Source organism: Glycine soja, chromosome 6 (genome assembly GCF_004193775.1).
Source record: "Glycine soja cultivar W05 chromosome 6, ASM419377v2, whole genome shotgun sequence".
Lineage (NCBI taxonomy): Eukaryota > Viridiplantae > Streptophyta > Magnoliopsida > Fabales > Fabaceae > Glycine > Glycine soja.
This window is the reverse complement of record NC_041007.1, coordinates 45,333,863-45,355,827: the sequence shown is the minus strand read 5'-3', so window position 1 is coordinate 45,355,827 and position 21,965 is coordinate 45,333,863. Positions and strand designations below refer to the sequence as shown.

At 32.0% G+C, this 21,965-nt stretch overlaps 3 protein-coding genes across 5 annotated transcripts; 2 read left to right on the top strand and 1 right to left on the bottom strand.

The window, feature by feature from the left end:
• Positions 1 to 4,810: 4,810 nt before the first annotated feature.
• Positions 4,811 to 6,160, bottom strand: LOC114416354 (putative pentatricopeptide repeat-containing protein At1g10330). The gene has a single exon (XM_028381217.1). It carries the CDS (start codon positions 6,158 to 6,160, stop codon positions 4,811 to 4,813), a length of 1,350 nt encoding a protein of 449 aa, XP_028237018.1.
• Positions 6,161 to 6,417: 257 nt separating this feature from the next.
• LOC114417180 (protein Mpv17) lies at positions 6,418 to 11,291 on the top strand. Its single transcript, XM_028382299.1, has 6 exons — positions 6,418 to 6,775; positions 7,890 to 8,045; positions 8,151 to 8,283; positions 8,384 to 8,423; positions 10,746 to 10,882; positions 10,971 to 11,291. Exons 1-5 carry the CDS (start codon positions 6,539 to 6,541, stop codon positions 10,831 to 10,833), a joined length of 654 nt encoding a protein of 217 aa, XP_028238100.1. The 5' UTR covers positions 6,418 to 6,538; the 3' UTR covers positions 10,834 to 10,882; positions 10,971 to 11,291.
• Positions 11,292 to 16,324: 5,033 nt separating this feature from the next.
• LOC114417179 lies at positions 16,325 to 19,719 on the top strand. Of its 3 annotated transcripts, none has more exons than XM_028382298.1 (4): positions 16,325 to 16,465; positions 17,420 to 18,361; positions 18,509 to 18,657; positions 19,319 to 19,719. In XM_028382298.1, exons 2-4 carry the CDS (start codon positions 17,423 to 17,425, stop codon positions 19,566 to 19,568), a joined length of 1,338 nt encoding a protein of 445 aa, XP_028238099.1. In that variant the 5' UTR covers positions 16,325 to 16,465; positions 17,420 to 17,422; the 3' UTR covers positions 19,569 to 19,719. The 3 variants fall into 3 exon arrangements, with proteins under 3 accessions (XP_028238099.1, XP_028238098.1, XP_028238097.1); XM_028382297.1 differs by having other exon boundaries at positions 16,335 to 16,561; XM_028382296.1 differs by having other exon boundaries at positions 16,335 to 18,361.
• The last annotated feature ends 2,246 nt before the right edge of the window (positions 19,720 to 21,965 follow it).

Here is a 21,965-nt window from a genome sequence, read left to right as displayed (position 1 = left end):
TTTTTTATATTGTCATTTTTTGTTTCCCTTTTTTTCTTCATTTTCATGGTCTCATAACAAAAAATGCATGTTGATTTTCTTTGCTACAGAGCTGACAACCAATTGTTGTAGGTAAGTATTTTCCTTTCAAGCCCCAAACTACTGATTACTGATTATTATGTTGGGTAAAGATTTCAAAAGGATCTACAATAAGGTTCTGCATTTCAAAGTTTTTCTTTATAAAAATGTAGCTTCTATAAAATTGTGGGATATTGAAGTTTGAAGTATGAAAGCTTTTAAATTTAGGAGGTTGGGTTTCCTTCCCTCTTGGTTGTACTATTAGTATTATGCATTGATGCTCTAACTTTTCTTACTCATTTTTTCTTTTGATGTTTTATTTGAATGGTGCGCTACAAGTCTTTATATATTTTGTTTGAATGATATTGTGCTTCTTTTATTTGTTTTGGATTAATTTGTGGGTTGTAAGTTATGTATTTGGTCAAACGAATTTTGAAATTTTGTATGACAAAATTTATTGGTTAATTTTTTTAATATTAGTTTATTTGATGTGGTTTGGAGAAGATATCACTTTTTGTGTTTCTAATTGATCAAAATATGAATTTAATATATAATCAATTTATTGCTATTATAGGATCTACCAAGATTTTGTTGACTTTGTCATCAAACTGAGTAGAAAGACAATAACACTTTGTGGCCAACATCATGGGAGACAACATGTAAATTCATATTCAGAAATGAATACAAGAAAAACACCAAAATTGGTAAAGGCTGGAAAGAATTTTGCAAATCCAATGGTTCTGAGGAGGCTGATGAAGTGGTGCTTGAATTTGTAGATCCAGGTAAATGCTTTTGTGAAATTTACAATGGTTAGGCAACCACATGGGGTATTCAAAATAGATGAAACAAAATTATACTTTTGGAATAGCATGACAAAATGTGTTGGATAGGACTTACAGTCAGAAGTATTAGAGTAACAATTATGTATTAAGAAATTGTTTTCTTGGATGATAACCTAGGCATATGTAGTGAAATGTTACTTTGGTTACTCTCGCTAAAGGAAACAAAATTAAGATTGGGTGGTTTGTTGCAAATATTTGAAGATTATTGCAATTCTATTTATTCATAAAAAATTAGTAAGATTTTTGCAAATTATTGTAGTTCTATTGCAGTTCTATATATTGAGAACATTAATGAAAATAAGGAGTTACAATACTATAGATAAATTATGCTGAAAGAGCAACAGAGAAAATGATTTCACTATTCTTTGGCTTGCTGGTTTTCTAATCCGATGACTTGTCTTGATGCCACTAGATAGTGAGGAGTACATAGGAGGGTGGATTGAAAGAGTAACAATATATCATATAATTTGAATTCTTGCTATTGTAGACTGAGTAGTGAAATGTTTTCGTAAGTAAACTAGCTGTTATAGAGCAAATATGTCTTCTGCTATCATATGGTTTTGGTATGTGATATCTCTCATTTGACTCTTATGTAAGTAGTTGTTATAACAAGCATGTTGATGTATGTTATAATTCATTGAAAGTTTGATTTAATTAGATTGAGGAGTAGATGATACATCAAATGGTTGTATGAAACCCAATTATGTTGAACTCTCTGCTATATTTGACCAAAGTCAGAGGATAGTATCAACCTATCTTGCCCAAAGCCATGAAAAAGTATCAACCTATCTGGTATCATTTACATATTTGTGGTTTCTATACACTTGCCACTCCTGTTAAATCATTTGATGCATTTTAAACATAGTTTGAACTAAGAAATTGTAGCAAGACAACCCCAATTATGTAGCAAAATTTTCACATGGCTTTGGTCAAGCATAGTTTTCATACACAATTTGATCACTATTAACCTTTGCTAAATAAACCACAACAATGCGTTTTTTTATTGATCATAAAAGTTTTAGGTTGCATGCTACATATAATATTTGTTAGTTTTTTATAGTATAACAATGACAAAGTGATGAGTTTTTGGCTTTGATGGGTGCTGGGTTACTATAATAATCAGTCAGAATGTTAATGTGAGGGTAATTTAGATTTGGACACGATAGTACAGGGTGTGGGGCCACCAAATGCATCCAGAGTTACGGACATGACATGATTTATATATTTCAATATTATTTGGGCTGTTGCAAATATTTTTCTAGCAAACTAAATAGCTAATTTATTAAAAAGAAAAAGATAATCAAGCAACTACACAATTAATGTAATTTTTTTATTAGTTTTATTCACACAAGTGGTATACACGTTTTCTAATTTTCTTCGAATCTGAAATGCTATATATCTTTTGACTTATATTATATTAATAATGAATTCTTATAAAACGTTTTATGATTTATTTTCTCTTCATTTTTTTCTTTGGCGATACTCATTTTAAATCATTCTTTTTTATCTAGAAAAAAATTGGTTTCCTTTTTCAAATTAATTTGTATATATAAATTTATGAAAATACAAATTATATTTAAAATATATAGAAATAATTATTATATTCTCTATACAAAACTAATGTACGTGATCAATTTTTAGAGAAATCATTATTCATTTTCTATTTATAATTTTCTCACTAAAATAATTTTGTTTTATGTATATATTGATATATAGATATCAAAGTAATTTTATTAGAATAGAAACTATATATAAAATATAACATGTGAGATAAACATTTTTTATGAAATAAAGTTGGAAATTTTATCCTTAATTCATAAGAATGAATAAATTATCTAAAATTATTTTAACATCAAATTATTAAGGTAAAATCACAATTTTTTATCCATTGTTATAATAATTTTAATGAAATGTTTTTTATTTTATTCTTATACTTCAACAATTTATTGAATGTTTTATTACATGTTAGGTTGAACAATTTAACACACAAGGCTGAACAATGGACATAACTCACGAGAATGAACAATTTACCTAAGCCATTATCAACATCTAAATTCTTTAAGTGAAATTATAGTTTTTAAATTTATTGTTATAATAATGTAATATAATTTTTTTTTTCTTCCTCAAACAAAAATATTTTTTAAAACACATCAAATTATATGCTTAACACAATGCATTTAATAATACGCTTTATTATAGCTTTAGTATAATTTTAGCACTTCGAAATTTATAGTTGTAATAATTTTAATGATTTTTTTCTCTTGCTTACTATTTTTTAACTAAACTAATTAATGTATTGACACAACTAAGTCATATGATGATTTATTTTTGTAGCACATGAAGTATAAAAACAATAACACACGGGATGAACATTTTCCATGAAATAACGATAAGAAGCGTTTATGTCATAAGATGAACAACTTACTTTAAATTGTTAACATTTAAATAACCTAAGAAAATTATGTTTTATCATAGTTTTAGAACTTTTAAATTTATTGGTTTAATAATTTTAATATGAATTTACTTTATCTTGCTTATTATCTCTTAACAAAACTAATTAATATATTTACACAACTAATTTATGAATGTTTTATTTTTGTAACATGTGAAATATTAAAAACAAAATAACACGGGGATTATCATTTTTTCATGAAGAACAAAAAGAAATACCTAAATCATAGGATAAATAGTTTATCTTAAATTGTGTTAAAATTTGAATAACTTAGGAAAAATTAAGCTTTATTATATTCTCATTACCTATAAGTTTAGTGTTGTAATAAAAAAACTTGCCCAGGCTCTTCGCTATGCGAAGGTATGGGGGAGAGATGTTGTACGCAGCCTTACCCTTCGTTATATAAGTTTAGTGTTGTAATAATTTAATATAATTTATTTTATCTTGTTTATTATTTCTTAACTAAACTAATTAATGCATCGACTCAACTAATTTATGAATATTTTATTTTTGTAATATGTGAAGTATAAATAAAACATAACAAACGGGGATGAACATTTTTGACGACTAATCTATGACATCCATATTATAAATAATTCTTAAATAATATTTTTTTTAAAAAATCCGTGTATTGCACGGGTACAAAAATTAGTATATTACATTTTTAATCATATGAAATGCCGCATCACATTGGCAATGGAGCCTCAACGGAACAGCATTGGAGCCGCTACAGAACACAACACAGTTTTTTCCAACTTTTTTGTTTGTCACAAAACAGTAAAATTTAGATTTTAATACTTATTTTGAACTTTCAAGTGTCAATGGTCGAATGAGTAATAACTATATGGGGATGTTGGAGGATACCAAACCTTAAAATGAATGAAAAGTTATTCTATCTTATAAATAAAAGATATACCAATAATTAAAATAATTGTAAAAATTCTTTTTTATTATTAATGAAAACTATTGATAGTTGGTAGGATTTTGTAATGGTAGGTAGGTAGGTAATATAACTACATCCAATGTATGACCGAACGTAGCTCTGATACCACTGTTAGTAATTGATTAGGTGATAGTTGATAGTTTTAGAGAATTGTTTTAGAAAGAAGGCTATCTCATTGATTTCTTGGATTATCAATTACAACATACCAAGGCTCAAGTCACCAACCTCGCAATGGTAATGAATGCTTCTACATTATTTTAGGTTTTTCTAGAGTTTTCATGATAGATTAGTATCATGATAGTTCTTGATTCTTCTATCTTATACATACACTTATAATTTTAGATTGTTCTACTATATTCATACACATTATAGTTCTAAATTGTTCTACCATATTCATACACTATAGTTCTAGGATATTCTATCATTTTCGTATATATTATATTTAAGAATATCCTAAAAATTTGTAACAATTTCAACAAAAACATATAATAATTTTTCAGACCAAAATAAAAATAGTTATGTCAAGTGAAGCATACTGTATGCTGGAATTTTCTGAATTCCAGCCTCCATTATTTCTCTCCTCAGATTAGCAGCACGATCCCATCTTTCCTTCTCCGCATTCATGCTTGACAATAACACATATTGACCAGAGTGTTGTGTCTGCAATCTAAGCATATTTTTTCCTATTTCTTCTCCTAGTTCAATAGCTCCATGAATCCTACATGCTCCCAAAAATGCTCCCAAAACAGATGCATCAGGCTGAAAAGGCATATTTCTTATGATTTCAGCTGCTTCTTCAATATGCCCTGCTCTACCCAAAAGATCAATCACGCATCCATAGTGCTTCAAATTTGGCTCTATTCCAAAGTCATACCACATTGATCGAAACAAATCCAATCCTTCCCTAACCAAATTTCCTCGAGCACACGCTGTAAGAACTGCAGCAAAGGTAATGCTATTTGGTTTCAACCCATGAAGCTTCATCCTATCAAACATGTCCAGAGCATTCTTCTCTCTACCATGGGAAGCCAATGAAGAAATCATTGCATTCCAAGTGCATACCTCTCTGACAACCATTACTCTGAAAACATTCTCAGCATTACTCAAGCACCCCATTTTCCCATAAAGATGTATCAACGAAGTTCCCACAAAAACTCCCAACTTGACCTCATTCATCACTACATAACCATGAACCTGCTTTCCCCAATCAAGAGCTGTTTTACCATCTAAATTGGCACAAGAAGAGAGCACACTAGAACAAGTAGCCTCATTAGGCTTCACCAAACCGGCCACCACATCCTTATGATTCATCATGTTCCTGAAAAACCGAATCGAGGCACCGAAATTCCCCTTCAAAGCAAAACCATCCACAACAGTCGTCCACGAGAAGACATCCCTTCGGGGCATGCGTTCAAAGAGAGCCACAGCAGCCTCCATGTCCCCATTCATGGAGAAAGCATTGATCATTGCGTTGCACGCAACAATGCAAAACATGGGAAATTCCTCAAACACCATGCGTGCATGAGGAAGGAGGTGGTTTCTTGCATAGAGAGCAAGGAGGGTAGTGAGAATGAAGCCGTCAGATAAAAGGCCACGCTTGAGGGTCTGTGAGTGAAGGGTAGCACCCAAAGGAAGAGGGGAAATTTTGAGAAGAGGAGGGAAAGTGTGACTATTGGGCGGGGCTTGGTTTGCAAGCATGTGAGTGAAAATGGAAAGAGCCTTGTTGTGGTTGTGAATGTGATAGGCACTGATGAGGGCATTGTAGAGAAGAGTAGGCATCCATGGAAGGGATAATGATGATGATGGAACATTTTGGTGTTGATGGAGGTGGCCATTGGTGATTATGAGGGAATGGATTTGCTTCATTTGTTTTTGAAGCTTTTTGCACTTTTGTGTAAGATGCAATAAAAACTCACCTGAGTAACTCATAATAACAATAACAAGGAACAACAACAGAAAGTTGGAGACCCAATTGGGATAATTGGAGAAAGATTGTTGCTTTTGGAGAACAAAAGAAGTGCCACTCATGCTCAAGACCCAACTGAGCAATTGGAGAAAAGCTTGTTGCTTTTCGCCTTGAATTGCGTTTTGAAACCAGAAAAATTTGAGAACCACTACTTTAATGTAATTTAGATACCGCAAAATTGAACAAGAAACGGTGCGTTTTAGTGTTTCTTTGGTTCCATGTTGGTGTTTTGCTATAAAAGCTAAAAAGTCACGTGCTTTGAGGGTAGTATTTGGGGAATGGACGCTATTGGGAGTGGTTGTTGGGGGCTGTGGAAATGGAATCCGTTACCGCAGTCTCGACGGCGTCGTATTCGCTCCAATTCGGGTTCGGCGGATGCGGCCGGCGGAGGCGGTTACCGGTTTCCGGTGAAGCAGGCGGTGACCGCCGCCTCCCTCGCCCTCACCGGCGACACAATCGCTCAGCTCAGCCACCGTTGGAGGAAAGCAAAGGAGGGCGGTGGCAGTGTTTCTCAGGTGAGTACAAAGATTGTAACTTTGTTATTGTTAATTCATTCAAGAGAGTGAGAAAACCTACCACTTATCCCTTCCTTCTCGGTTCACCACCTAACCAACCTTATATTTCCTTAGAGCTGAAAAATTATGATACACTACTTTCTTGAAAAGGGTGGTTAATTGCTTAATTTTACATGAAACTAGTATTGTCTGTTAGTACTCTCTTTGAATTTGAGAAGAAATCTTACATCTTCACAGCTTTTTCTGAAGGAAAATTAGTACTTAAATGCATGAAGGTTCCCGACTGAAATTTGTTCTATTTTTGCTGTTTCAATGATCTACTTTCATTCTTTGTAGTGTTACTGTTTATATATTTGTCTTTTCACCTATACAAACGTAAGAAAGATGAATTTATTAATAAGTTGAGAACTGCATGTATGTTTTTTCTGGTCGCAATTTGATACTTTTTATCTGGTCAGAAACTAAGATCCACATATACGATAAGTGATCCAAATACGATACATATCCAATATGTGTAATACACATATCTAGATATGCATAAAAAATTATAAACATAATAAATCAATATATAATTACAATTATGCAAATCCAAATTAAGAACATGTTTCTTGAACATTACTATTAACAAGATCAAATTTATAAACCACTGCCATTGTAAATCCTTCATATTATTGCGTACAAATAGGAATAGTAGCAATTTCATTCCTCTCTTCAGATCATCCATAAAGAGGAGAATTTCCATTTTTTGATTCATTAAGGGACAATGCCTTTATGTTTTATGTTATACATTATACATGCTTTTGCGTCTCATATATAGCTATATTAGATTTTCATAACTTTCATCAAAAAAAGATTTTCATAACTTTTTTTAAAGGCTTGGATAATTTATAGATACATACTGATGAAGTATCCAAGAGTATCCGTATCAAATATGTTTTAGATATGGATACATGAAGTAAATAGAAGTACCAGAGTTTCATAGGTCAGAAACCTAGTGCAATGTGTTTTTATAACATTAAGATGGTGAATGAGAGCTGCTATGTTTTTTCTATGCAATAATGCATATTAAAGATACTTTGGGGGGTTTGTTAGTAACCAAAAAGGGTTGTTATAGGATGAATTGTGGAGATACCTTTCAGACCATGATTGGCTGCGTGCTCTGCGAATGACTTCATATGGATTCCTTTTATATGGTCCTGGTTCTTATGCCTGGTACCAGTGCCTTGACCACTGTCTCCCCAAACCAACAGTCCAGAACCTAGTGTTAAAGGTAATATGCTTTATAATTGTATTTAATTTAATTTATAGGAGCAAGCAGGAGGCAAGGATAGTGGTGATACCTTCTATGTTATCTTTGTTTCTTCCCTTCTGGCAGGTTGTACTAAACCAGATTGTGTTAGGTCCATGTGTCATTGCTGTTGTTTTTGCATGGAATAATTTATGGCTACAGAAGCTCTCTGAGCTTCCAGAAAAATACAGAAGAGATGCTCTTCCAACGCTACTTTATGGTACAAACCTTGTTGCCTAATTGATATTTATCATAATATGTTGATGCATATTTCATATTTCATATGGTTGATAGCCTTTCTGTCTAATTTGTTTGTGCAGGATTTAGATTCTGGATCCCTGTCAGTGTATTAAATTTCTGGTGTGCATCTTCATATCCTTCAATTAATCTTCTTCTTATGTTTACCATTTTCCTTTTTCTATTAAGTGTGCTTTTGGAAATTCCAATAACAATACAAAAACAAAATAAATTCCCTTGCCAAGTTGCCATAAAAAAATGCTCTTTTACAAATGAGAGGCATTTTCATCCTGTAAGTTCTAACAATTAAATTAATTCACGAAAAATTTATGTAGCATGATGAATAGTGGTGTCAAATAGAAACTGTTATTAAGTGAACTTGCAAGTTCTAACAATTAAATTAATTCATGACAAATTTATGTAGCATGATGAATAGTGGTGTCAAATAGGTAGTACCATATTCAGATTTGCAAAATGCTTTTATATCATGTATATGAAGTCCTTCTGCTTTAGTCAATACCAAATTACCAATGTTATAAAAAAACCAGACCAGACAGCCAGTTGGAATAGTAAACCAGTGAATCATGTGCCAAGTCATTCCACCATAAAAAATTGGATGGTCACAGAATCGGTGAAAACCAGTGGTGAACTAGTTTGAATTTTGAACCAATTGTTTTTCATTTTCTCAAGGTTAAATTAGTTTTTTGGTCCCCTAATTTATTTTGGGTTCAATTTGGTTCTCTAATTTTTTTTTGGATTCAATTTGGTCCTCTTATTTTTAAAACCGATTCAATTTGGCCCCCTAATTTTTTTTTGTTTAATTTGATCCTCTAATTTTTAAAACCGATTCATTTTTTTTTTGGGAAATATGTATTTTGTAGCTGTTTAAAACCACTTTAGTGGCGGTTTTGAACCGCCACAAAGTGTATTTTTTACAATTTAGATTGAAGGATCAAATTGAATCAATTTAAAAAATTAGAGGACTAAATTGAACCCAAAAAAAAACTAGAGGACCAAATTAAATCTAAAAAATAAATTAGAGGACTAAAAAACTAATTTAACCTTTTCTTAATTGAATCCAAAACATTTTTCCTTACAAAAATAAAAACTCAATGCCAAGTTACATTTTTTCTAACAGAAATTGACTTATTTTTAAGAAATATATATGTAACTATTTATCACTAGTACAACCATGGTTCAACCATAGTCAGATTATGAAACATGAACTAGTACCTTCACCAGCTCATTGACTGCTTAGATTTTTAAAACCTTGTTGAACACTGATAATCTACCCTCCATCTGCAACTGTTTCCTTTTTCTTTTTCAACTGAATTGAAGATCAATGACATCATAGTTCTTTTCTCATGCTTTAATATATATGTGTGTGTGAATCATGAATACTATGAATCATGAACACTCTTCTTGTTTGAAGTGTCGGAGTATCGAATGCATCTTTGACACTGATACTTCCCCAACATCCGTGTGACACGTGTATGGATATTCCTCACTTGATGTTTAGTTAAAAAACTATATTTTGTCATCTTTGACACTTCCTTACAGCTCATACACTTGAGCCCACATCCATTTGGATGGAAACTTCAAGGACATTGATGTTATTAAAAAAAATTCTTATTTAAAATTAAAAAAAAAAGTCAGATTAAAATGTAAGATAAAAATATTAAAAAATAATGTCTTAGTATTGTCTTTTGTGAGGTTCATTATCATAGAAAAGAAAAGAAAACTTAGCAAGTTATTTCAAAAAGATGAATATATCTTTCAAGAAAGATATATTCATCTTATTTTTGGATTTTTTTTTTATGAAGAGATAAAGTCATTATATTGTAAAATAATGACTCTTTATAAAAAAAATAAAATTCCAACCAAGGCTTATTTTATATATATTTGATGTCTTGGTGACCTCTATTTTGGACAATAGTCATGTGAGAGTGTCCATGTTGTGTTTTGTGTCCCGGTTAGAATCTGTGCTTCACAGGTTGCGTATGCTATTTTGTCCCTTGGTTAAAGTGGTAGGAAATTGTTAAAGTGCTTCACAGTTGCAGTTCATACATAGACCCTGATTCGTTCAGTTTTTAATTAACAGCTAACAGAAAATCTCTATAAGTATACTTGTTGTCTTGGTTTCTTAATGTTCGTGTTGAAATGCTCCAATCCATTGTGCAAAATTCTTTTTTTCTTTTTCTTCTTCTTGATTTATAGAAATATAAGTAATAGATTATACTCAACTTTTTAAATCCCTAGATTGGGATGTTAATTTTCAGGGACACCTCATGATGTAGGTATAACTGTGATGAACTTTACTAACTTCAATCATACTTGCTCTAGCTTTCAAATATCTTTATAGTAATCTAGTTATATCATATATGGTTTGAATTGTTTAGATTGCAAGTCTTACATTCCTTGGCTATTTTTATGGTGTATGTATAGGGTGGTGCCTCTTCAAGCCCGAGTGGCTTTCATGTCAATGGGCTCAGTATTTTGGAACTTCTACTTGTCATCAACAATGACCAAATAAAATGCATTGTTTACCAGCATTTCGCATTGTTTACAATTTTTACATTGAGGTATGTTATGAATACATGATTATTTTTCACCTTTTGTAATTTGGATGGTTACAACAACTATTATTACATCAAGCCTTTGTCTTTGTAGATTAATCAAAAGTCTAATAGCTTTTTGGTGAGGAAAGTTGTGGAGGATGAGTTATGATTTGGATGTTACCATTCGTGTGCCGTGCAATAGGCTTTGCCTGCTGAATAGCTTATGATATGAAAGAACAATGGCATTTTTCCTTCAATGCTGACAATTGTAATATTTATCTTTCATATGAAAAGTTATAATGTAGATGTTAGCTTTCAAGAATGACTATTTTTTTTATGGATAATTGTTGAATGCATGAATCTGAATATCAGAAGACCAAAATAATGTGCACTTTGGCATTTTTTTTAGTGCCACCTTGGAGTGGCATTACAATGCTTGTATGTTGCCAAAATAATATATTTTTCTTTTTTTTTACTCTTTATTTAACTTTTGCACAAAAGAAATAGAAGACAATGTGTAAATTAGATTGGCATTGTAAAAATCATATACATTGGGTAAGTAAAAAAGAAAATCGGACTGAAAAGAAAAAAAGGTGAAAATCGGAGAGAATGCTTTGACTTAAAAGAGTATCAACACTACAAAGCCTCTCAACCAACCAGATTTCAAAATAATGGTCTCAGAAAAATAAATTATTTGTCATCCAAAAGAAGAAAAGTTGTGAACAGGAGGATAGTAGAAAATAATTGTTGCTACTTTTACTTCGTAGAAAAAAATGTAAATAGAAAATATTTGTTATTTTTTTACTTTGTAGAAAAAAAAAATATAGGGCATGTTGGGCCAATTGGCTCAGATTTTTTTTTTCTTACTTCTGTTCCTCAGGTTTTGCTATATTCAGTCCCCTTTTTAATTTGTTTTCAAAAAATACACTCCCTCCTCCCCCTGTTGATAGTTATTGAAAAATCACCCACTTCCAATTAGGTAGTTATTGAAAAATCACCCACTTCCAATTAGGACACAGCATCTTTCCTCCCTCAGTCACACATTCATGTCACACATTCTTTGTGATGCATCTAAGTGTGCCCCTTAGGTTAGAGATGGTGAGGGAGGGGATGATGTGGTGTCCTAGTTGTGGTGGATGAGTGACTTTTTCAGAACTATCAACAGGGGAAGGGGGTGTTATTTTTTGAAAGATGACATTTTTGAAAAATAAATTAAATAAAGGAGTGGATAATCAAAGAAGGGAAGTGAATATAGCAACTATGTTTTTCTCTTTAATAGGAGAAGTTGGACCAAACAAATTTTAAAATAAATTATTATACTTTTCATATGGATTATAAGAAGAAAAAAATATGTTTTACATTTTTTATGTATGATATCAAGTTTTAATTATTTTTTCTGTATATTATCTTTTATTGAAAATTGATATTATGCCTAAAAACTTTGATTTTATTAAATGAAGAGTATTTTTAAAATAGTTTTATTAAATAAATTTTTATTAATTGAAATTTATTTATATTTAAGATAAAAAAATAAGATAATTTTATTATTTCTATTCTAGATCGAAGAGAGTAAGTAACTTATTTAATAAGAACAAAATTAAAAGAAATTGAGCTTTTGAAAAAGGTATCAGGATGAACTTATTTTTGACTTAGGCGGAGCTTATTTTACAAAATCGACAGTTCGATCCATCGAATGACATTTCATCTTTCTATTCTTTTTCTCTTTTATTGAAATGTATAGCCACTTTCCGCCTTGTATGTCGTGTGATGAAAACAGAGCTAGGTGCTAAGCCTTTTGCGCATATATATATATATATATATATATATATATATATATATATATATAGTCCACAGGTTGACCTTTTCTTTTTACAAAATAGGAATATTTTCAATTTAAACTAGACTAATCAAATTATTTGTTGAATGACAGTGTTACATCAATAGATTTATATATCCACCGATGAATTGGTTATAAAATAAGTTATTATCTTATCATAGTCGGTAGAGTTTATGATAATTTTAATTTTTATATTTTATTTTTATTATTAATTTTATATAGTTTTTTATTGTTGCAAATATACTTTTCTATTAAACAAGATGAGTAGTTTTAAATAAAATTAAATATACCAAACAACTTTTACCTTAAAAGCAACTTTTAAACTAAAAAAATGAAATCACCAAAGAACTTCTACTTTTATTTTAAAGTAGCTTTTAATCCAACAAAAAGGTGGATCAAACATACCCATACCCATAGTATCATGCATTTTAGAAAACATCTAAAAAGGAAGATGCATGGGTGAAGGCAAATAGAGTGGCACCTCCTTTACAAAAGAAAAAAAAAAGCAAGTATGAAGATAGACAAAGTGGTGCCTCCTTTGCAAATGAAAAAGGAAGGGTAGAGACAGTCAAGGTGGTGTCTCCTTTGCAAACAAGAAAGTAAATCTCTACCTGACGGTTCTTTTATTGACAAGACACCTAAACTCGTATCAAATGTTAGCCTGACGCCTCCTACAAAAACATGAAGCTTGAACACAAGAAGCGCCTTCTACATCTTACATGACAAAAATCACCCCTAACAGATAAATAATTTTAAAAAACATCCAATTTGGTAAATTGTTTTACAAAAAAACCCATTTTGGTAAAAAAAAAAAAATCCTAATACTTGGTAGTGCCATTTGATAATCTATTGGAGGATGAGGGAAAATAATGTAAAAGGCATAAAAGTGTGAGATGAGTGTTTGGGTGGAAGAACCGACTAGGGTAAAAGAGTAGTAAAGAGATTGATTTGTGAAAGATTCAAGAAAAGGAACTATAAGTAATTGAGCTATAATGAGCAAGTTTCATGACTATCAATGAGGAAGATAACCATATGTTGACAACTATGTTCACTGAAGAAGAGATAAAAAAAGGCCGCGTGGGAATGTGAAGGGGACAAAAATTCGAGGCAAGATGGGTTTAACTTCAAGTTTTTAAAAAGCTTCAAGAATGTGGTAAAGGATGATATCATTAGGGCAGTACAAGAATTCAACACAAATGGATCCTACCTAAAGGTTCAAATTTTCTTTTCATCGCTCTTGTGCCACAAAAGGAAAATACTTAATGTTTGGGGTGATTATAGACCTATCTCTCTAATAGGTTGTTTGTATAAGATTATGGTGAAATTGATGTCTAAGCGCTTGAGGTTGGTTTTGGGAAAAGTGATTGATGAGAGCCAATCTGCCTTTCTAGGAGTTAGGAATATGCTTGATGGAGATCTAGTGGCAAATGAGATAGTTGATGAAGCCAAATTGAAAAAAATTCATGCTTTGTGTTTAAGGTGAAATTTGAAAAAGCATAATTCAGTGAAGTGCGATTTCCTAATTTACATGATGATAAGGATGAAATTTTGCAATAAATGGATTAAATGAGTAAATGTGTGTTTGGAATCAAACTATGGTATCAATACTTGTAAATGAGAGTCCAATGTTGAAATTTAGCATGGAGAGGGGGTAAGACAGTGAGACCCTCTAACATCTTTTCTATTCCTGGTAGTGGCAGAAGGGTTAACAGATCTTATGAAAGAGACAATTAGAAAAGGAATGTTCAAAGGAAAAAGTGGGGGTTGCGAAAATGGAAGTGTGAATTCTACAACATGCAGATGATGCATTATTTTTTTGTGAACCTTCAATGCAAAGTACAACAACTTTGAAGTGTATTTTGAAAGGATTTGAGTTAGCAGTGGGTCTAAAAGTGAACTTTTGCAAAAGTAACTTGTTTGGGATTGGAGTGGAAGAAAGATATATAATTCAATATGCGTCTTTGTAGAACTATTCTGTCAATACTATATTGTTTGTGTATCCGAGGATCCCAATGGGAGCCAATCCAAGAAATAAGGACACGTGGAAAACAATTTATGAAAAAATGAAAAGGAAACTGTCTACGTAGAGGCGAAGACATTTATCCTTTGGAGGTAGGATATGCTTAATCAAGAGTAACTTTAAAAGAGAAATATCAAGTTACTTTAAGAGTAACTTATTAAAGTTACTCCTCAACTCCACCTTTCATTTGATTTTAACATTACAATTTATACTTATTTTAAAACATTGGTCACGTTTTACATTTCTCATTATGTTTTCCTTTTTGAAACAATTTCAATGTCATTCTTTGGTTCTCATATCTTCTAAAACATGTTTGTGCGTTTATCTTTTCCACTTCCCATTGACTCTTAGTTGTCCATTTCTTCCTCTTGCGTTATTGTGTTAATTGTAATTGTTGTGTTGGACTATTATTAGAGATATTAGAATTATCCTTTAGGATTATAGAGTCGTTTCCCTTCATTGTGTTTACAGGGGAATGTTTATTTCTCCAGTAGCCTCAACCATAGTGTTAACTCTTTATTGAATCACCATTTTCTAAATTATTTTGAAATAGCAGGGATCATGTTTTTCAAAAAAATATATTGTTAAATTAATTATCCAATTGCTAGTATGGATCATTTAGGAATCTTTCTTTGATCAATCATGACATCTAATGTAGATGACTTTCTTAAATGGGTTGTTGACATTAAAGTGACATGTTGCTTGAGATGGAACTCCATCCTTGCAATTATGCCCCACCCATGGTGTCATCTTATATGTCTGAATGCTTTCTCTATTGGATATTCTTTAAGAACTAAGTCCCACATCGAATAAAATAAAAGAAACTGAAGCATATATAAGTTTGAAATGCTTGAGACCAATCAGGCTAGACTTTTAGATGATATGGTACTTTCCAAACTTAAAAATGTTAAACGCCTGTATTAATCCAACAAAAAATGGGCCTTTGAAACTAAAGAAAAACAAACTAAGATTGGCCCAAACTGAAGAAATACAAAAAAATGGCTTGAGATCAAGCCTAACCACGAAAAAAGAAAAAAGAAAAAATGACCAGGGGCTTAAAATGTATTTAGGTTGGGAATGCTTGAGTCTAATAAGTCTAGACTTTTTAGATTATGTTAAAAAGTGTATCGTTGACATTTTTCATTTAACATATATGTTTTCATGAAGCCGAAATTGAGTTATTACTAGTGCAAGACACGTGTTCACTATACATTGGTTGTGAAATATTATGGACAAGGAATCCTTGCAGATAGAGGTGTGCATGTAAACCGATTTGCATTGAACCGTATCAAACCGAACAGATTTTTGAAAATCGAACCAATTTACTTAAATAAAACTAAATTGTTCTTCCAAATAAGTTCAGTTTGAATTAAACTAGTTTTAAAAATGGTTTGGTTCACTCAATAACCAATTAAAATCGGTATTTTTTTTTTAAAAAAAATAATAATTTGAAAAGTTGTTTGAAACCCATTTGATTCTTAAAATTAGTTTAAAACTGGTTAGAAACAAGTTAAGTCTTGAACCAATTTCTTAAAACGGTTCTGAAGTGGTTTTTAAAACAGGTTCTGAAATTTGGTTTAAAACCTGAACCGTTTCGGAACCGGTTCTATTTGGTTTTTCCCCGAATCCGTTTTTGAATAGCTCTAGTTGCGGTTGCGGATGCTTTGAGGAAGGCAATAATCATCATAGCATAAAACTTTGATGGAAGGCAATAAAATCCAATGTTTCTTCAATAATCGCATTCAACACCGTACTACTCCTTCCATTCTTTTCTTTTCTTCATTCCATAGTATATTCAATCGTGTTTTAGCGTCGTAGACTATCATCTTCAAAAGCTTTCACCAATGTAATGTTTTCTTCATTAACCTCATGTTCGGTGTTTATATTATATTAGGTCAAATAAAAAATTTAGTTTCTTTACAAGATGAAATTACTTCTCGCTTTCTTATTGAATGAAAACATTGAGAGATTAGTTTCTACCATTTGTTTTAGTTATAAAATACCGTCATTGTCCTGGTTTTTATTGGCGGTTACGGTCTTGCCGCAATTCTTGATAATTGCCAGAAATTGTGGGAAAATGCAGCTGATGCGACTACAATTGCAGTCGGGGTGAGTGTAAAAAAAAACCTTAAGGTTGGGGGCTGCGGCTGCAATTGCGGTTGTGGACGGCAATTTAAAACCGTGAATATTTTTAGAAGATTGCTAATTTGTCTAATGTTGTGTGATAGCTCAAATCTTGTGTACGACAAGAGGCAAAAGAGTAGTCTTCTAACCGTGTTATGACTTATTATTTAGTGTAAAGGCTGATTTCTTAGACTCTTTTTTTCACCAAAATTGTATAACCGATTTTAATTTTAGGGGAAGGGTGCATGTTTTGAATTTTATTTTTAACCAAATTGGAGTAAGTCGTGATTCCAAGGAGTGTGTTGCCATGGTGCTCTTCATATGTAGTGTGCAATAGCTAATGTGGTTTTGCGTAGTTTTGAAACAACTAAACACGACCTGTCACATGTGTTTCTGTGTTCTCTCTATCTAGATTCTTCAATTTCTTAACAGTGCCATGTTTGTAAACCTTCCATGTTTTTCCACTCTTATTCAGCTAGATTGAGACTTTGATTCAGTAAAGACCCTGAATTTTGAATTTCTCTAAAACTTCAAATCCCCCTCCCCCTTTTTTTCGTGGTTTGGATTTGGTGTTTTCTAGATCATGGGATGGTACAGAAGGGGAAAGCTTGCTCTTGATCGTTTTCACAGCTTGGCTTCAAGGGTCGTGCCTCAAAATCCCATTTTTCAGCATAGTTCAAGGATTTGGCAATCTGGCTATTTGGATTCAGGTTCAAAAGGAGCTAGATTTAGTGGGTTGTCTTTGTGTTGTTCAATTTCTCAGAGACTAGGAGCACAAGGTGTTGTTGGAGTTAACGGGAACTTTCACAATCCGTTTCTTTTGGGGGCTAATAGATTTTACTATGTTGATCCTTGCAATGTGCGCCATTTCAAGCCAAGGGGGCCAAGGCATTGGTTTCAGAATTCTAGACATATTTTTGTTGCTGTGATGGTTGGTTGGGTTTTAATCACTGTGTATTTTGGGAACTTGGAAACAGTTCCTTACACCAAGCGAACCCATTTGATTCTGTTGTCAAAAGCCATGGAGAGGAGGCTTGGGGAGAGCCAGTTTGAACAAATCAAGGCTGATTTTGAGGGGAAAATATTGCCTCCTATACATCCCGAAAGTGTGAGGGTGACAATGATAGCTAATGAAATAATTGATGCATTGCTGAGAAGGTTGATGAAGGAGCAGGGGTGGAATGATTTTGGGTATGCATCAGAGCATGCTATGCCGGTTGAAGGAGATGGAAGGGAGACATTGAGTGCATTGGTTGGTAGTGAAGAGAAGGTTGAAGGGAGTTGCCACAAGGAGAATAAGATTCTTGATGGAAAATGGGTTCGACTAAGCCGGAAAAATGGTCAGGAAAGAGGGTCACTGATTGCTACATCACATTTGGTTGGATTGGATTGGGAAATTTTGGTGGTAAATAAGCCGGATCTTAATGCCTTCTGCTTACCTGGTGGGAAGATAGTTGTGTTCACTGGTTTGTTTGATCATTTTAAAAGTGATGCAGAGATAGCAACTATTATTGGACATGAGGTATTATACTTGTGCTTGGTTTAACTCCTTGCTTTTGTAGTTCAATATTCCTAGCATCAAAGACCTACAGCTTACACTTTGCTAATTTGTTATATGCACCAACGATATGCAGACATGTCAGTTTATACAGATTTTCTTGTTAATTAGGTTGGACATGTTGTGGCTAGACACAATGCAGAGGGGATTACAAAGAACCTGTGGTTTGCTATTCTACAATTGATACTTTATCTACTTTTCATACCTGATATTGTCAACATAATGTCATCCCTTTTCTTGCACCTACCTTTCTCCAGGCGGTATGCTTTGTTTACTGTCTCTTTCTAACCAATTGATTTTCTGTATGGTCTTCAATTGTAGTATATTCATTTCATAGAAAAATGATATTTGTCACGACATGTTGAAATATGATGAGTTGTGGAGCAATGTTGCTGCATTGTAGGCCATCCAAATAAATTGCTTTGCTAGTCTAAACAGAACTAATAGCTTATCACAATTTTCCTTCAATATGACTGTTGAACCTTATGCTTACACTTTTGTTACATGTGAAAGATAATTTGAGCTTATGCTATCAATTAGTTGAATAAGATTATGTTGCATTACAGGAGAAGAGGGTAAAGAAAAACAGAAACCAATTCAAGCTTAATTACTAGTTGGAATCTAAATGCAAATGGCATGCTTACTAATAGTCTTGTACCCTGATGCCTAACAATTAACATCTACATGAGTTAATACGTGAACGAATTTAGCAAATGAGCGAGTGATAAATAGATGGTGAGTGTTCAAGATAGGTGTGACATAACTTGGTACATGATTCTTCAATGCATGAATTTCATGTTTATAGGATTCCCATCATGGTAAAACCTTTAAGATTATTGAAATGGAATTGTAATTATAAAGACCTTTTTGTGGTGCAATGCTGATTATGGAGGGGTCACAGCCTATGTTCACAATTTTTAGGATGGAAGTAGAAGCTGATTACATCGGGTTGCTGTTAATTGCATCAGCTGGTTATGATCCCCGGGTGGCACCTAAAGTGTATGAGAAGTTGGGAAAATTTGCTGGTGATTCTACCTTTGGGGATTATTTCTCTACTCATCCTTCTGGAACACAGAGAGCAAAATTGCTGGCCCAAGCTAAGATAATGGAAGAAGCATTCTCTATATATAGAGATGTAAGAGCTGGACGTGGGGGTGAAGCTTTTCTTTAGGACTGCACAACCATCACCACCTGTACCTTTATCTGTTTGTGTTAGAATACCCTCTTGCCACTTTTTCCAATCCAAAAATACATTGTGTACATGAAGTATATATTAAAAAAAAAACGAAATTGCTGTTATAGATGATGCTTTTATGCCTTTATATTCTCACATCCTTATATTGTTGATACAGGGTTCATTAATTCAACAAACAAAATAGAAAAGAAAAAGTAACTGGTAGCATTAGCACAACCGGGTTGGTGCAAGGTTTTAGGTAATCTTCTAAGTTCATCCAATCATGCATTTCTGCGATTATTTCTTTTTTCTTAAATTCAATAATTGACTTAAAAAAAACACTGCAGATGCTGGTACATGGAGTACAAGAGTAAGTATAGGCAATCTACCAGTATCAATTAAATATGGGAATTATCAACTAAACACATACTGCTGCCTTTTTCTTGTGTCACTGTTGAAGAAATTTTTTGTTTATATTTATTGTCATTTTAAATTTTAAGATAATATTAATTATTATATCTTTATTAAAAGAAGAGAGATAAATAATAGTATATGAAATGTCGAAGTGATAAACTAGAGATAATAATATATTATATTATAAATATAATGAAAATGAAAAGATTAATTACATTTCTTAATTTGTATGTTATGAATTTAAATGATGGATAAAAAAACAGGAGTAAAAATTTGCCTTGCCTTAATGAAAAGCATAGGAGGCAGTATCATTAAACACATGCAACTTTGGAAGGAACAATTAACAATACCATTATATGTTCCATTTCTTTTGTCATAGTAGCCTGTGGCATAAATGTTGTGAACACCATATTTGACAGTGTTTACCCGGTTGATTTGAATCTTTGATCGAGCATAAGTAGTCTGATGAATTGTCTAACCCAAGATTTTTCTCCTTGTTGTGCCATGGATAAATAATTTTTGTTGTTTTGGTTTATCCATTGAAATTTGAAACCTGCACAAAGTTGTTGAAATTTGGGTGTGTTTTCAGGTGTTTCTTTTTATTTGGTCAATTGCTAACGAACCATATGTATAGAATCTTACTATTTAAAGTTTGAATAGACTAGAGAGATGCAACACCATCAAGATTCATATTTACTGGCCTACAATCATAATTCAAATCCAAAGGTTTCTTAAGCATTTATGTCTCTTGAAATCATTCTTTAATTGATTTCCTCAAGTTACTTTCGTTGTTAGATCACAGCCTCCCTCCCTAACAAACATGTAATGTTTCATTTGCCATACAACACCATTTTTCCGAAGTACCTGAAGTAATTGAACAATATAAAAATAGCAGGATTAAATTGGGTCTTGTTGAGAAAGAGTTTCCTCACAGATTAGAAAAAGTAAGTTACAAAGGCAAAGGAGTTTTAAGAATTCAAATAAAGATTAGAAATATCAGTAACCAAATCTTTCTTGTTTAACTTCTGTGGCAAGTTGGACAGTTTTGTTAATAAATATTTGTTTTATAATTAAAATTTTATAAAAATATATTATTTATATTAATTCTATTTTATAAAATAAACTATTTGTTTTAGAATCTGTTAAATAAAATTAGATTTTCTATATTTTTTTAAGATTTTGCTTTAATGAGTCAATGTAATTTGTTACGTTTGTTATGATGTCGTAAGTGGTAAGTTGGTTTCCAACGGTGATAAAAACATTGTTGATTTCTTACTCCCTAGAAAACACACACAAGCAGGACAAGAACATTGTTGATTTCTTACTCCCTAAAATTTTCTCTTCCTTTTCTTATAAAAACATATTTTTGAGAGCAAAAACATTGGTGTTCAGAAGGTTTGGAGATCCTTTCGTTGTATACGATCGGAATCAATGGGTTGTTGTATTTTGGGAGAGGAGCGCAATCAAATTTTTCTACCAGTGCAGTGAGGATGTTTTCTCTCTAAAGATAGCGTTTGTGCGCTGTAACCCAGACTAACAAAATTTCTCCCTTGAATTATTTTCTTTATGCTTATTGTATAATATAGTGCTTTGTTGATTCATGTTCTGAAGTTTTGTTGCTACGGTTGTTTAGTTTAAGATTTTGCATTTTCTTCTCATTTATTTCTTTTATTTTATTTTAATTTTTTTAACAGTCTTAGAGAGAAAAATTATTTTTTTCTTACATAGTCTTTTCTGCAGTAGCATTCTGTTTTACCAAAATATCTGTCATGGATATGATTGAGTCCCTTTTTTAGTAAGCCTGAAAAATTAATGGATGAAGATGCAATGTATTATGCTTCATTAAAAAATATTTTTATTATATGATTTCATTTCTTTAAATTTTAAATTAGTGGGAGATTGTTGAAAAATATTTTCTTATAATTTGAAATTTAAAATTAAAATATATTTTCTTTATCAATTATGTTTTTTAAAGAAAGA

Coding starts and splice junctions, on each gene's coding strand:
- LOC114416354 (XM_028381217.1), bottom strand. CDS start 6,160: ATGAAGCAAATCCATTCCCTCATAATCACCAATGGCCACCTCCATCAA.
- LOC114417180 (XM_028382299.1), top strand. CDS start 6,539: ATGGACGCTATTGGGAGTGGTTGTTGGGGGCTGTGGAAATGGAATCCG. Junction 6,776..7,889: donor GCGGTGGCAGTGTTTCTCAG/GTGAGTACAAAG, acceptor GGGTTGTTATAG/GATGAATTGTGGAGATACCT. Junction 8,424..10,745: donor GTCAGTGTATTAAATTTCTG/GTGTGCATCTTC, acceptor GTGTATGTATAG/GGTGGTGCCTCTTCAAGCCC.
- LOC114417179 (XM_028382298.1), top strand. CDS start 17,423: ATGGGATGGTACAGAAGGGGAAAGCTTGCTCTTGATCGTTTTCACAGC. Junction 18,362..18,508: donor CAACTATTATTGGACATGAG/GTATTATACTTG, acceptor CTTGTTAATTAG/GTTGGACATGTTGTGGCTAG. Junction 18,658..19,318: donor CACCTACCTTTCTCCAGGCG/GTATGCTTTGTT, acceptor CACAATTTTTAG/GATGGAAGTAGAAGCTGATT.